Below are 16736 nucleotides of genomic sequence, written 5' to 3'. Positions count from 1 at the left end.
TTTGACTGCTTCCCTCGTTCTTCAACCAAAAAGCTAATTGCCACGTGCTAATTTATAAAAACATATTATATCATTCCTTACGTAATAATTTTACGAGTTTGAAAATTATTTTATTATATTAATCAACTGACTCAATCTGTTTATATTATATTAACGGAAAAATTAAGAGTTTAATCATATTTTACCCGAGATAATCTAAAATCACTTAAAAATACAACGGTACCAGCAACTTTTTACTATTTGAGGTCGTATATATACTGTGTGTGTATGTATATATATATAGACCAGGTTAATGCAATTGCACCTACCCGTACCACCTTTGCAAGGAAATACTCGCATTCTACTTTTTATATTTACCTTTGTGTCACATCATTATCATTAATTCAATTCGAAATTTATTTTCTTTTTTCTTTTCCAGAAAATTGTCAATACCTTTGTAATGTAGTTAAATTTGTGATAACATTTGACTATATTATTTGGATAGTTCCCTATAAAGATTTGTAATTAAGCTTAATCCCCAATTAAATTATAATATATATATTTTTTTTTTTGCTATTTGATTTTATATTCCGAAATTTTTTTTTTTATCTTTTTAACTGTATTTTAATGATCAAATTATGATATTAAGCTAAAAATCTAAAATACAACACAGTTTCATACGTAAAATAACATAAAACGATAACAAGAATAGAATAATCAGATGTAACTTTAATAATACTATAATAATTAAGGTAAAAATGAAATTATTAGGAATCAACCAAAATATAATGAATAAAATAGAACTGGATTATAACCTCCTAAGGTTACTTGAAACAAATCAAGAATTTATTTATTTTTTATTAAAAAAAAAAAATTCATTTGAAAATTTATACCTAATTTTAACTGCAAGAGAGAGAATATTCGAGCTCCTAAAAATTTTTATAAAGAATTGAGAAAATACATTTCAAATTTCACCAGTGTTGTACCAAAATTGATAAAATTTAAGACACATTATTCCAATTCTATTTCAAAAAGATTTTTACAAGTTCATTTTTCATCATTTTCTGAGAAATTATTTGTCAACCACAGTTTAAATTTAAACAGAGGTGTGAATTTTCTAATGAATTTTATAGAAATTCTTGATTTGTTCCGAACAATACCCAAGACTCAAACAGTGCTGAACTGCCATTTCCTCATAAACATCCTTGTGCAAGTGAAAGCAAAAGCTTTGACAAGATCCGCGAGTCTAGTTGTGCACAGTGTTGCCTGATACACCCAGGTTTTATAAAGAGTCATCTGACATGGGGAGAAGATGGAGAGGGAGAACTTACAATTCTAGGCGCCTCTTTTTGCACATGGATGACCGATTGCTACAGACTAACGAGATTATATTTACACACAGTTGCCCCTCCTTGGAACTATAACTGTAGAATCCTTCCAATCGCTTGCACAGCTTCAGATTAGCCCAAGTTATCACATAAGCAATTGGTAGATTGCTAGGTGCCGCCTGGAGATAATAGTGTCGCTCTTGCAGTTCGTTTGAATGGGTTTGAGGGTTGAGGATAGATACAGGAAGACTGAAGGAGAGATGATTATAAAGTCGTATCCATTGGATAGCAACCAAGTACACGAAGAAAAGTTGCAAACTCCTGCAGTAGAATAACAAAATCTTTGTAAGGAAGATCTAGATAGAATGCGAGTGTGTATAAAATAGAGAAAAATGTTCCGACGAAAATGAAAATGCCGCATGTTCGTAAATAGGGCTAGGAGAAAACAAGTATCAAAGAACAGAGCCAAGACTAGCTGATTTTCAGGGAGGACTGACTTGTAAGAGAGAGAGGAGGGATAAGAAAATTTCTTATTGACCTTATTTGATATGGTACCAACTCAGTCTCAATGTCACAACATGCTTTTTTGGCATAGCCCTTTTCTTAACCTTATTTGGTAGGGTAGCTAAGAGGATAAAAATTTTAAAAGACGAGAAAAATTTTTTATAGATAAAAGACAATTGATGTTTGGACTCCTTCACCTTATTGATTGAGAAGTGCAAAAAAATATACCTGCAGATGTCCTAAGGCATTTTGTGCACGGGGCTCAGCCATAGAAGCCTCGAAATCAATATAGAAAAGGTAGTCAAAATACCTGTAACAATTTAAAAAAAAAATAAAAAATGCAAATAAAATTCAAAATGAATTGAGAACAATAATCTGGTAAATTGCTTTGTCTTCACTGTCTGATTTGGGTGTGTGCATAGGAATTTACCAAAGCACGTTTATCTGATCATTTTCATATTTGTAACAGTTTGCTTTTGTCTAGTCTACGCTTGTTTTAATAATAATGTGAACCATCATTCGTGCTCAACCATGAACCCTGTATTGGAACAGAGGCAATACTTTTGGCACACAGGAATTGTAATGATATCGTAATGCCATCAGTGCGACAGCATGTAAGCACCAGATTCTCCCGGTACCATGTAAGCACCAGATTATATATTAATACAAGACTCAGAACACTCACTTCGCACTGCCGGTGTTAGAGTCATCAACCACTCTCAGAGGCCGTTTTCTCTGCGGTCGACTTTCAATCTGTAGTTGTTCAGAGATGAAATAAGTCAAAGAATAGGTTACTGTACAACTAAGAAAAAGAAAAAACAGATGAGTTTTCAACATACCTTGGTCAAATTTATATCCCTTAATGCAAACACTGCCAAGGCTTTAAACAACACTCCAGGGCCCTCCTCCAAAGTAAATACAATGCTTGTCTGGAGGGCAACGATAGTTAACTTAAGGATTTTCTCAGTAAAAAGATATGTTGTTCATATGGGTAAACAAAAATCTCACTCGAAATGGCTTATTAGTTCTTGGAATTATAGGATCTCTAGCAAGCACCAGAAAACGAGTGACATTATCCAAGTCATCCTGGATAAAGACGAGAGCTTTTAGCAAACAGGGCAGAATGTGTTAACAAAAGAAATTTTATCCACAAAGCTGTATTCACAACCAAAGTTAAAAGATTCATAGACAATCAGAATTATTTGATGCATCACCCACTTAAGTTCCAACACAGGAATTGTTGGGAGAACAGCCCAATCAATCATCAAATCCATGCTCATTTTTACCCCATCAAACCTCATTTTATTGAGTATTTGCACAAAAAGGAGAGTTCATGGACAAAGTAAAGTGCACATGCAACCACGTAAGCTCATTGTAAAATTAAGAAACCACTTGCCGAATCATACTTGAATAGTAGACCAGATGTTATAGTGCATCAAGATGCACTTGTACACTTGCAAGTACCCCATCACACTCGAAAAATAAAAGGTTAAAGGCATCTTTTTTTTTTGTTTTTTTAAGAAGGAAAACCTGTTTTGTATTAAACATACCAAAGGGTGCTGCCCATATACAAATAGATAATATATCAATAAGATCTGTAGATCGCCATCAGAGTTAAGAGGATGACCATTAAGCCAAAAAGAAGGATCTGAGACTCTGAACTAAGAATCTCTGATCCTAGAAAAAGAGTAGCAACAATTACCAATCATTGCTTTTTTCCTTCCCCACTACATAACCCACAAGATAGCCAATGGAATAGGAACATAAGGCTCTTTATGAACTCTCAACTCTAATGCCCAACCAAGCTCAAGTCTATGCTACCAAGGACCCACTAATAGCCCAGTTGACACTGAGAAGCTGACGGGCAGTGGCCCAGAAACAATGACTCTGGGCCAAAGCACATAATCGGGTGTCTTTGCTTCCAAGGAAATTTAAGGACATATGGATGCAATAACACAATAAAAGGACTTCCCACAGATTAGCTAGGCTGTCAAGCTCCCAAACTTTTAAATAATGAGTCAACTGGATGTCCCCAATAATCATTTAACGTAGCCAGGCCGAACTTAGCTTTAAAAATTCTTCACCAGAAGCAACCCTAGCCATTAAAAAACCTCCATTGCCACTTGTTAAGCAAAACCTTGTCGAACACTTGCAACCTTCTCAAACAGAAATCTCCGTCCTCAAGGAAACAACAAAAGATGGTCTCCAATCTTTTTTGCCGATTATAGCAAATAGTGAAAAGAGAGGGACAGTAGACGGGATGGTTAAAAAGAGGGCATTTTTGTAAGATCTAAGCTTCTACTCCTTAGATAAATACCTCCTATTCCAACTCACCAACTCTTCTCAAAACTGAAACAATTGTGGGCCCAAATTGAATGTCCTTAGACTTGGCACCTAGCAGCAATCCCAAACATCTCAAAGAGGAGAATTTTTTTGCAGAAAATAATCAGGGACAACATCTCAACCTCAGCCCCTTTACCCGAGGCACCAACTGAAACTTCAACAGATTGACTCTCAAGCCAACAAACCACCACAAGGCAAGGAAGAATGCACCTGATGTGCAACACACCTTCCATTCAGACTGGATAGCAAAATCGCTGCAAAGAGCAAATGAGTATATCAACAGATTGACTCTCTCGCTCTCTAGGACTTTCTTTCTGCATTAGCCTGCAATAGCTCCTCAAAGGTAGGTGTAAAAGATTTCATTAGAATTATTTGATTAAAAGATAGACTGAATAATCTTGCTTTTCATTACATCCTATTGCTGATAACACATCATTGATCAGCAATATGTTTGCAACAATAGATTGATAAGCAATGGAGGAAATGTCATATCTTCAGTAGAAGAATACAACCTAGAGCAGTTGAGAATAATGGTATGTGGTAAGTTATCTTAAAAAGGATTTAGAGTTCCACTTGGAATATGTGGAAGGCAGTTAGAATAATGATGTATTTGATGATTTCAATGATATTTTGTTATGAGATTGTTCTCTGGTCATCTTAGATAGAATGATTTATAGTTCAGGCGGCAGTGAACTTCTAGCCTCAGATGGATAAATAAGATCCAATATGGGTAGAGTGTATATCTGCCAGCAAACAAGCTTTATTTCCTTTAATTATAAATAGCAGACGGATGTTCTCTAACAAAAATCTTTCAGTTATCAATTCATCTATTTGTTAACTTCTAAGATAAATTTTTAACCATCTTATCATTAGTGATTTTGGATTTTAATACAAAAACTCATGAACGAAAAAGATTAAAACTCAATTTCCAAAGCTTACAACTTGCCAGAAATGTCTTGCCACACACCTTCATCTTTGAAACCATTGCCCAGATCACCACTTTTTTAGCACCATGACTGTACATGCCAAGGACCATATATGATTACCATCCTATTCACTGCTACCAGAAGAAATGGCACCACCAACAGCGCTTATTCTTCATCATCTACTCTACAACTGGGTTAGCTGCTTGACTTGTGTCCCTAGTTATTCCACCTTAGGTTTTTCTCCATCATGTCAACCATTATTAATAGGGTGATATTCCAAATAGAGCAGGAAGGCTTAGAAGAACAAGGACTTAGGAGATAAAGACTTAACCAAGTCACATGTGATGCTGCAGCTATTACTCATATACTGCTTATCAAACGGTAAGCTTGCTATCAATATGAAAAGACACACTGGTAGATGGGGAAACAAAAGGTAGAGAGCGTTGGAAATAGAAGAGAAGTTATGTTTTGAGATAAACAGGCTGCATTTGAGATGAGAACAGACAGGCTAATCATCATGAGATTTGAAGTTTCAGTTTTTTATTACATTTCAGAGAAGCGAGTAAAGGATTACTGAATCAGTAAATTATGAGATACAGAAGATAACTAAATAGCAGTAAGGAGTACCTGAATTTTCTCTGCAAGTATGTTAAGCCCATAAATTTCTGCAGCTCGAGCACTTGCCACAACACCAGCATCTCTCAAGCCATTTGAGGCTAAATTCTAAACCAAAGTTAAATGAGTTAGATTAAGAATACAGGTATCATTCTATAGGAAAGCAAAAAATGGTGGCGAAATCACCATAGCGGCACCAGCTGTATCATCAACATTTTCCCTGGCAACCCCCAACTTACTGAGGAATTTATCACTAAACTCAAGTGCCTGCAGCATGGAATTGTAAAAATTAAATTATGAGTTCCAATGAAACCAAGACCCTCAATATTATAGGGAAAGAAAAAAAAAAAACAGTTCCCATCATCTAAATACCTATGTACACAAGATAAAAAATGTATATAACTCTGCCATGGTCAAGAAAATGGAAGTAAAGGGTAGATGGGCCAGACCTCCAAATTACCAGCAGGTACATGGATATTCCCAGGCATTCTTGTTATTTCTCTTTCTACATTTACCCCAGCCCTAGAACTTAAACATTCATTAACTAATTTTTTGGCATAAAAAGATCTTGATATAAGTTTTAGAAATAATGATTAAATTAAAGTTCTTTGTTTGGCTCTAATTTCAATTAGATGCATGACTCACTATTAGTTACAAACAATTATGGTCATTTCACTATGGTGAGAATGCATATGCATCAAGTAACCACAGTTGAAAATTTGTTTGTCTAACATTTTCCTATATATCATGTACCAGTTTATGACAATGAGTAACAATGCTGCAGATGCAGAGAGCTTTCAGTTCTGATGAGATACATGATATGAATTCAATGATATACATATTAAACACATCTGTAAAGAGAAGCTATCACCAAAATCCAGAGGTTCAGAACTTCTGTCTCTAGAGATGTACACTTTCAGGACTTATCTATGGAGAAATTAGTCCATTATCACTTATTCCAGTGAAAAATGGTACTCAATTTCACTTAGTGTTCCATGAACCAGGTTACAGTGCAATTTGAAACTATCAAATATTCAACCTCAAGAGCTTTTGCTGCCAGATAAATTAACACTTATAGTGCATGAACTAGCTACTCTATAACTTTTTATGCAACAAAATAAATTATCGAATAAATTATTGATCCTTTCTTATAAGAGCGAACAATCAAAAGATGAGAATCAGGAAACAAATGGTTGACCTGGGGATGGCTTATAACACGTTTCAACTGCTCTATTCTGACACCTGGAAGAGCTAGAAGACAGAAGTTAACAGCCAACTGCACCTCACCCACAATATGGAGCCTATGACGGAGAAGCAAGTCATAGTTCCGATGAATGCTTCCACCTGAAGTATTTTCAATGGGAAGAACTGCTTTATCAGCCAGCCATAACTCAACAGCCTGCCAACAGAATACAAGAATAATGAAATTAACAACAAGCCTATGTCAAGGTAAAAAGTAGTAACCAATACTACGGTGATGAGTTTGTTCTCTTTCTCCTTTTCTTCTTAAAAAGAATGATGGTTCTGTTTTGTTGACTAGATTTATATGGACAAGTCAAAGTGGAACATGGTAGCATATCAAAGTTCTAAATAGTGCCTAATTCCTGCATGTAGATTAGATATTATACTGAACCTTGAATGCATCCTCAAACTCATTACATGGCACAGTCTCACAATTAGGATAGGCTTTGAGTGCAGCAGCCTCACTGTATGAGCCTAATATGCCCTGCAAAATCGGTTTAGAGCCAAAAGGAAATTATATGGTGAATGAGTTAGTAGCTACTAACAATTCTATTTAGATCTCTTTTTATCTTGTACAAACTAGAAACTGCTGACCATACCTTAAATGATATCCGCACCTTTGAATTACAATCAGCAGCAGCAGATAAATCTGCCACAGATAGTGGTTCTGCAACGTCGACAGGCAGTAAGAAACTAATTCCACCAAGAAACAGTTATATCTAACAACAATATAAAGCAGCATTTAGTGAAATATTTTAAACAACTCTCGCACTCCACTCAGATCTTAAGAAGAATGATGGAAGAAAAGTAAACTACTTTTTGTAAGAAAATTTCCTTGAATGGTACTTTACCTTTTGAAATTCAAAGTGATGAAAATTAAAAAAGTAGAGAGATTTTCTGGAGAGATGCAGAATTGTAATATCACTTCTCACTCATACTGATTCCTTCACTCATAGAGATTCACTTGGCAGCCATATTGTTACATATCAAATTGTAATAAGGATTGGATTATGCATGATTCTTGTCATATGATTGGTTAAGCTTTTCTGTTCAACTTACTTATTTAATATGGTGTTGGACACAAAAATCTAGCGTTCAATCAGTTGCAGCCTTATTTATGCAAATCAAAACCCAGTACAAAATATGATGGCTAGGTGGCTCATTCACACTACAGCCTAGCAGCCTTACTAGTAAGAGCATTCATATATAAACACTAGATGTTCATTTACTATCAGCTTAAACATTTGGGTAAATTCATCCTCAATCAATTATTTCATAAAGATCCATCATTGTCATTGGTAGAAACTCTACAAAACCTCCAAGATGCTTCCAGTTCCAGGATAAAATCCTCAGTTTGGGGAACGGTTGGGTTTTTACGGATGATATTTAACAAGTACAGACTGAAAAAAACGTGAAAAACATACCGTCCATTGGAGTCAGTCTTTCCCAAAATGAGTAAAAGCTAGAAATAAAATACATTATCAGATAAAAGAAAAAAAAAGACAGATCTAGATATGCTAATGTCAGCTCGCTCTGCATGAATCCATTAAGGGACTTTCATGGGCTAATAAACTAAAAAGATTGTAAATTTCACTAAACAGAATTCGATTTAAAAAGAATACAATACACAACCAAATATTTTAAAATTAAACAGCAACAAAACACGCTCAAAACAAAAACCCAACCACATCATTAAAATAATTAACAAACAAACGAATGGAGACAAGAAACGAGATAAAACCCACTCGGTAAAGAGCTCGAATCCTTATTCCTGGAAACATCACCCTCTTTCTGATCAGCGACTCGCCCAATTACGATGGCTGGCTGCTTCTGTTGGGAACCAGATAGATTCGAAAACCCACCGGAGCACGCCCATTTACGAATCCGGACCAAATTCCCGACTCGAATAGCCCCCAATTCAGATTCTCGCTTATACCCAGAATCAACCCAGCCGAGGATAGTAGCAGAATTCAACGCCATTGAAACAGTCATAACGTACAAATCCAATATTTGTGTCAAAAAGCGGTCGGTCCAAGCTGGAAATTCCACAAGTTGAAAAGGATTATGAAAAAGGCGCGGACGAAGCACGAGATTGGTACTCGTTAGTGGTGAAAGTGTTCGTTGGAGAATTTTATCGAGCACGTGAAGCACGATATCGCGAAACAGGTGAGGAAGGAGTAACTTGTAGTCCTTTGTCGCTGTGGTGGGAAGGAACACGTTTGGAGAAAATAAAAGAGTATTATTTATGGAATATATATATTTATATTTATGGTTGGAAGAAAAACCATTATTTTACCAATTAAGAAGAAATAGTTTATGTATCTTAAACATGTATATATATATATATATATATATACACACACATACATATTTGTTGAATAAGTAATAAATGATTCATTCTAAATTTTATGTTTAATGTAAGTACAAATTTTGAAACCAAATAATTAATTATTTCAAACACGCCCTTTATTTTTATTTTCACAAACCCAACCTATCAACCTAATTACCATTTCTATATATTTATTAATGATGAGTTGCCATCACGTTGAATATTTCTAAATATTCATGCGGAAGAATTGTGTAATTGTTTTTGGATAATTTCATATATTATCTTTTTAAAATTGAAAGAGAACTTACTTATCATAATTCACTCTATCCAAAAAATCGTGTAAGAAAACTACATATCACAAAACTAGATTGTTAAAGTAATATTAGTATTCAGGTGCTCAAGTACATAAATAATACTTAATAATATTAACTCACCCAAATATTATATCTTCTAATACTTAACATTATATAATTACTAAATATTTATCATATTGTATATGATGTTACTTAATCATCATACATCTACGAGATTATATTTAATTATAATTACTTATTTAGTAATTTAAAAATTAGTATATCTAATTAAATGATAAGATGATTATTAAATATTTTATTATTATTTAACGGTATAGTATGACTAAATAATACTTAATATTATTAGATAATCTACCAATTATTACTTAATATTATTGGCTTTTGGGGACCCCACAAAATAGTAACTTACATTACTGCCTTAAAAACATACATTTTTACTGCCACTACTTTCACGAGATCATTATAAATATTTATGTAATAAAAGGTTAATTATAAATAACCCAAAAGATATTTTACAAACAAAATTTTTGTGTGATTTCAATAAGAATAAAAGCAACAAGAAAGCTCCTTGCTACCAACTCACCAATGGGCTACAAATTTTGGCATCATAAAAATTTATTTATCATTTTTTTTTTGGTCATGTTTCCAAAATTTGATAATTTTATAACTTTGTATCTTGTATATATATATATATATTGTATATACATATATATGGATGATATATAGTGGGTCGTGAAGTACTTGGGGGGATGATATGGAAGGTAGTTTGAAGAGGTGGTGGCGTCCACATAACATTAAATGTAAGGAAGAGCGTAGAAAATGTGAATTGAAAGTTGATGCGTACTCAACTTGACAAGCCGCTCAGGCGTTACACAAAAACACAAAAACATCTCTCCTTCCTTGGCTTCCCCTTACGTACCAACTGACACTCTATTTATTATCACCACATCACCCTCATCAAAACCCATAAATTTCTTCTACCATTATACTTATATATACATATCTACACACACACACACCCCCCATCAGAACCCATCATGGAAAAGCTATGTGGGTATCTGCAAATCTTCTCTTTCTCTGCCATTTCTCTTTCTCTGGGGAAGAGGATGAAGCACCGCGACAGACAGCAGGAGTAGCGGCAGAACTAAAAATCGAATGGTAGTGAAGGTATTGGCGTGGCTCAATTTGACAGCATGGTTAGATTGGGTTAACATTAGCCATGTTTTCTGATTGAGCCGCGTCAATATCTCCTTCCCCCCCATCTCCTTTCCAGGTACCCATACACACACAGACACATACATATATACACATCCTTACTTTCATCCATTATTCACACTACCCTTCTCGTATTTTCTATATATATATATATATATATATATATATGCGTTTATGTGCGTGAGTTTTAGGCAAATATCAGGTAACAAGTACCTTTTTTATTCAGGGAAGATTTGCCCATGACGAAAATACACATGCATAATGATATGATCCTTACAATATTAGTCCATATATAGATAGCCATAAGATATTGTGGAATGGCCCCTTTCCACCCTGAAAATGGATATTCATTCTGGGTCTAATTGGATTTTCTTTAGTTATACTTGAAGGCAGCCAGCTAAGCCTTTCTTGTTTCCTGATCCAAAACCCTTGAATGAAACCGGTCGTCTAAAATTTTTGGCTCCTTCATTAGGGTTTTTAACTGCAGTTATTTTGTATATAGTTTGGGGGTGAGATCACGATTAAGGTAGGAGATCATAAGGGGAAACAGAATTATCCACAAGGGTTTTTCTTTTTATTCCAGAAGAAAATAAGAACAAAAGAAGTAATAAATGAAGAAAATGTTAAAAAGGTCAAAAAATAAGACGATCTTAATGAGAGTGGCCACGAATGGGAATCGTCCAAACTACAACGCCTAGGTGTTATGGCGGGAACCATAATTGCAGCTTTGAGTGGGTCCCGTTGGGTCTTTATTTTAATAAGAAGTTTTTTGAGGGGTAAAATATTAATTTAAACAAAATAATTATCGGAATTAATTTCGTGACAGAAGCATCAATCAATGCATCACGCCGGGTGAGACTAAAACGACCCCTCAGACAGACAGCCTTGAGAAAAATATAATAAAATTATTAAATATTTTTATTAGTATAAAATCTATATTGTTTAGAATCAACAAATTTTCAAATCATTTATTTGAAAAAAATAAAATTCGATAGGAATTTTGTAAATATTTAATTAAAAATAAAAAGTCCAAAATAATAATAATAATTATTTTTTTTTTAACAAAAACTCCAAATTATTTATTTGAAACTTATCCTTTTTCATCATAGATGATCGGGGAGATATAACCCAGTTGGTAAAATTCAACTTTTGTAATTGGGTTGTTACGATTATAAATTGGGTATTTATTATTTACACATATTTTATATTTTAATTTTAAAAAATTTATATAATATATTTAAATAATTTTTTATTGAATTAAATGATTTTCAAGAACAATAATTTATGATCACATCATCGAGAAAAATATATCAACAACAACTAATTTTTTTGTGTAACAATTCATGATGTTCATTTTGATCTATTATGTAAATTTAATTTATTTATTAATTTTATTTTTATTATATTTGATGTATATTAAAAAATAAATCAAAATAAAACTAGAATTAAATAAAAACGTAATACTTTTCTCATAATCAACTTTGAACAAGATTACAATAAACAATAAGTTATAAGTGTCTAATTATGCGGAATAATATAATTCAATTATTGACTTGAATTCAACTTATTGTCATGATTTAACAGTAAAGAAGGGTAAATTAAATTAAATTAATCCAATGAAAATTTCATTAAACTTACCATTTACTTTACTGGTTACTTATTCCAAATATTTTCAACTCGTGGGTAGAAATTTAATTGAGTGGAGAAGAAATATGAAAAAAAGGTTATTAAAAAGTAAATATATGAAAAATAGTTGTCGGAATTTATAGTTCTCTTTTATTTATTTATTTATTTTTTGGGGAAGGAGACATTTCAGTTACTTCCCCTCCACATACGGAGAAAAAGAATAAAGAGGAGCACGAATTATCTTTAGCGTTTCCCATATCTTCTCCTCCTCCACCTTAAATCTCCTTATTACTCCCTCCAAAACTCACCTCAGGCAACCATGCTTATAAACTTCTCGTCCTCTCCACCTTCTTCTTCTTCTTCTTCTTCTTCTTCTTCTTCTTCTCTTCTTAGACTAATCAGTTCAAATTCACCCTCCTCAGAGTTCCCACTAAAGCCCAAGACTTTTGTCTTCTCAAAATCTCTCTCTTCTTCCCTTTCTTATTCGTTTCCTTTATCAAACTGCAGTTTTCGTTGTAAAAATCATTTGTTATTTGGAAAGAGCAGATACCCAGCTGGGAAAAAGCTTGATTTCAGGTCATGGGCTATTCCTGCTCTCGATTGGGGGAATTTCGAAAGTGCTCAGTCTGTTTTGGAAGCAGCTGCCGTGTTAACAGCCATTATTGTTGTTCACGAGAGTGGTCATTTCCTTGCCGCTTATCTACAAGGAATCCATGTAAGTAAATTTGCAGTTGGGTTTGGTCCAATCTTAGCTAAATTCAACGCTAACAATGTAGAGTATTCTATTAGAGCTTTTCCTCTTGGTGGTTTTGTTGGATTCCCTGATAATGACCCTGATAGCGATATTCCTGTTGATGATGAGAATTTGCTTAAGAATAGGCCGATATTAGATAGAGTGATTGTGGTCTCGGCCGGCGTCATCGCCAACATAATATTTGCGTATTTAATCATTTTCACGCAAGTCTTATCAGTTGGGTTGCCAGTGCAAGAAGCCTTTCCTGGGGTGCTTGTGCCCGAGGTTCGACCCTTCTCTGCTGCTTCCCGTGATGGATTACTTCCCGGAGATGTAATCCTCGCGGTGAATGGCTCCAATTTGCCGAAAACAGGACCTACTGCGATTTCCGAGATTGTTGATGTCATCAAGAGAAGTCCAAAAAAAAATGTGTTGCTCAAGGTTGCCAGGGGAAATCAAGATTTTGATATTGGTGTTATCCCAGATGAGAATTTTGATGGCACTGGAAAAATTGGGGTTCAATTATCTCCAAATCTGAAGTTTTCAAAGGTTAAACCCAAAAACGTAGTGGAGACTTTTCAGTATACTGGGAAGGAATTTTTGGGTCTGTCATCTAATGTTCTTGATGGCTTGAAACAGGCCTTTCTGAATTTTTCTAAATCTGCTAGTAAGGTTTCAGGTCCTGTTGCTATTATTGCTGTTGGTGCCGAAGTCGCCAGATCCAACATAGATGGCCTTTACCAGTTTGCAGCTGTGCTGAATCTTAATCTTGCAGTGATCAACCTTCTTCCTTTACCTGCATTGGATGGTGGAACATTGGCATTGATCCTCGTGGAGGCAGCTAGAGGTGGGAGGAAGCTTCCTTTAGAACTAGAGCAGCGGATTATGTCGTCAGGAATTATGCTTGTTATACTCCTGGGGCTATTCCTTATTGTCAGGGATACGCTTAACCTCGATTTTATTAGAGATATGTTATGATTATTTGCAAGGCAGATGAAGTTCATTCAGTAAATCTGGAGCCAGGTCAATCTGAAGGCCTGTGGTGTCTTGCAAAGGGGATAGAGTGAGTTGATTGTGAATATTGAGAATGTGATGGTTACTTCTACCAAGCCACTATCTAGCAGGTACCTGTAGCTTCTTTTTTTCCCCATTTGCTCCATTGGCTGTTTATATATTCTCTACAGCACTGTAAACTCTTAATTCTTTGGTGATATTAATAGCTATACTGCAAGGGATTTTGGTTTCCAGTGTCAACTTTTCCACAAATGAAGATCTATGTGATGCATACTGTTAAGAATGCCTTTGAAAATTGAGGATATTTGCTAGTATGAATTTGAATTGTCTTGAAAATAAGTGTTACTGTGGAAAGAAGGGAAAACTGCAGGTACCATCTATGATTTACCAAAAGCTATGTCACTTGAAAATTTTCATCTACACAAGCTCATAGTCAGAAAATTGATCTTTTTAAAATTTAAGAGCTAGAATGCTCACAATATACTGGTATGTAATGGATCTGCAAAGTTATTAAAATAAGAGCTGATTTGTCACCATTGATGGCTGACCAAGAATTCTTTGGTGAAGGTGAGAGTATTTACAAACGGTAATATTCTTTGAAGGACAAATGAGTGTGAGTAAATTCTTCAACCTACAGGGAGACTTAATGTATTTTATTCTTTTATTACAGTTAGATATAATTGACGTTTGTTATCATCTGCTGACTTTTTGTCAATTGATTAAGAAGTTCATATGCTTCGCGGTTAACATGCTTAGTCCATTATAATTATGGCCCTTGTTTCTGGAAATTCGCGGTTAAGTGAATCTATGTTGACACCAAAAGAAATTCTTAGAAAAGTGAAACTTGATTGCCAGAGGATATTGATTGCAATAGATATCATCGGAAACCAAGTAACTTTAGGGGATAAAAGAGCAAGAGGATATGAAAGGTGGTCTGGGTTTTATTGTGGTAAGAAGTGTAGCTGAGGTTAGCTACTGAAATAACTGGGCGCTTGAGGGCAGGGTTTCAGTAGAATAGAAAGTTTACCTTTTCTACGATGTTGTCTTACTGTCTGTTTCGGATGAATTTATTTTGTTCTTTTACTTTTATAATTATGGATGGTGTTGTTTTATTCTAGTACGTCGCTATGAGTTGTGGTGAAATTAGTAATTTAACGATGGACAAAGGAGAAAAAGGGCAAAGAAAGGTAGTCCCGGTTTCTGGTAGTACGGTGCATAGCTGAGTTAAGCACACACTGAAATAACTGGATGTTGAGGGTGATTTTTTTGGGTGAATGTTTTACCTATTCTTTGATAACACAGTATCATCTTTTTCCCTGATTACATTGTTTCTTTGATGTTTATTGTTGTACTTGGTGTTTTTCCCCCCGTAATACAACATGGTAAAAATAGCAAAGCTTTTGATTAAGTTAAGTAAAGAAACTTTAGCAGCTGCTTGACTTAAGCAGAAGTTGGTACTTATGCCCAAGGAAGCACAAAATGTTGATTTACATAATTGGGTTGTAGGAAAATTCAGAATTACTTGCTAGTTTCATTTCCCTCTAGAAACTCATCTCTTGGTATATGATCTCATTAACTAAGTTGGTAGCGTTTTGGTATCGCTGCTTTCTCTTGTTTGGAAGATTTCCATGTCTTCCTCTATGATACCATGCTTGCATTTGAATTTCTGAAACAGTAAAAGTTCTTGCAGCACATATGACCATGAATTGGCATGTCTCAGAGAAAAACCTTAAAGACCTTTATCTATATCTGTCTGACTCTGGAACTCTACCAAGAATATTCATTTTACTGGGAATAAGTGGAACTAATAGCTTTTATCCATCTTCATTATTAATGCATTTTTGCTAGAGGTTTCAAGTTACATCCACTTATGGCGCTAAATAGTGTTCTGATTTCTGTGCTTTGATGCACCTATAGACCCATTAACCAGGTGTTTCGTGTTTTTTTTTTTTTTTTTTTATATTGGACAAGCAGGTAACAGATATGGACATATTTCATTTGGTTGGCATGGGTGTATTCCTCAGATTCTGTATTATTGTATTGATGCTGTTTTAAAGAAGTGAAATTTATATGCTTTATGTATGTTGTAAATGAACTTACCAAGGGGAAGCTTTAGGCTGGGAAAACATTGTTCCCACACACAGAAGACTGAAGAAGACGTTCTGCACATATTCATCATATATATATATATATATATTCTTGACATATAATTAAATTTCTTTTGAGAATAATAAAATTTAATTTACATATAAACAAAAACTTATTATTTATTGGTTGAATTATAGGTAAATTTACAAATAAATAATTATAGAAAATACATATGCCTTTGATTTATAGAAGGAAAAAATGAATATAAAAATTTATTGTATCATGTTTAGAAATTTGAAATGATTTATTTATTATATCCATATATAATGTAATACATTTAAGAATTAATTACATTAGCTTTGAAAAAAAGGATTGAATAAATTAAAAAAAAAAAAAAAAGGAAAAGAGGAAAAGAACAAAATTGAATTAAAAGCTCTTCATTCACTGCTAAAACTAGCCAGTAACATTATTGACAAGATA

General features: G+C 34.1%; 2 protein-coding genes across 2 annotated transcripts; one reads left to right on the top strand and one right to left on the bottom strand.

Moving 5' to 3' along the window:
- Positions 1-1088: 1088 nt before the first annotated feature.
- LOC110811555 (arogenate dehydratase/prephenate dehydratase 1, chloroplastic-like) lies at positions 1089-9221 on the bottom strand. The gene is made up of 11 exons (XM_022038087.2): positions 8683-9221; positions 7537-7604; positions 7329-7421; positions 6894-7094; positions 5882-5962; positions 5708-5803; positions 2820-2897; positions 2651-2740; positions 2497-2564; positions 2040-2121; positions 1089-1628 (listed from the first exon to the last, which is right to left on the bottom strand). The coding sequence occupies exons 1-11, from the start codon at positions 8927-8929 to the stop codon at positions 1572-1574; spliced, it is 1161 nt and encodes a 386-aa protein (XP_021893779.1). The 5' UTR covers positions 8930-9221; the 3' UTR covers positions 1089-1571.
- A 3348-nt stretch (positions 9222-12569) lies between these two features.
- Positions 12570-16259, top strand: ARASP (chloroplastic membrane metalloprotease). The gene is made up of 2 exons (XM_022038122.2): positions 12570-14278; positions 16143-16259. The coding sequence occupies exon 1, from the start codon at positions 12741-12743 to the stop codon at positions 14130-14132; it is 1392 nt and encodes a 463-aa protein (XP_021893814.1). The 5' UTR covers positions 12570-12740; the 3' UTR covers positions 14133-14278; positions 16143-16259.
- The last annotated feature ends 477 nt before the right edge of the window (positions 16260-16736 follow it).

Source organism: Carica papaya, chromosome 3 (assembly GCF_054855325.1).
Source record: "Carica papaya isolate Zhongbai chromosome 3, ASM5485532v1, whole genome shotgun sequence".
Taxonomy (NCBI): Eukaryota; Viridiplantae; Streptophyta; class Magnoliopsida; order Brassicales; family Caricaceae; genus Carica; species Carica papaya.
The sequence above is the reverse complement of the archived record's forward strand: the minus strand, read 5'-3'. Positions and strand labels throughout refer to the sequence as shown.

Bases quoted from the DNA above. Each gene is read 5' to 3' on its own strand.
- LOC110811555 (XM_022038087.2), bottom strand. From the start codon at position 8,929: ATGACTGTTTCAATGGCGTTGAATTCTGCTACTATCCTCGGCTGGGTT. The intron at 5,963-6,893 runs GTCAACCATTTG...TCCATGCTGCAG, and splicing joins GTGTTATAAGCCATCCCCAG to GCACTTGAGTTTAGTGATAA. The intron at 2,898-5,707 runs GTACTCCTTACT...GTCTTTATCCAG, and splicing joins TACTTGCAGAGAAAATTCAG to GATGACTTGGATAATGTCAC.
- ARASP (XM_022038122.2), top strand. From the start codon at position 12,741: ATGCTTATAAACTTCTCGTCCTCTCCACCTTCTTCTTCTTCTTCTTCT.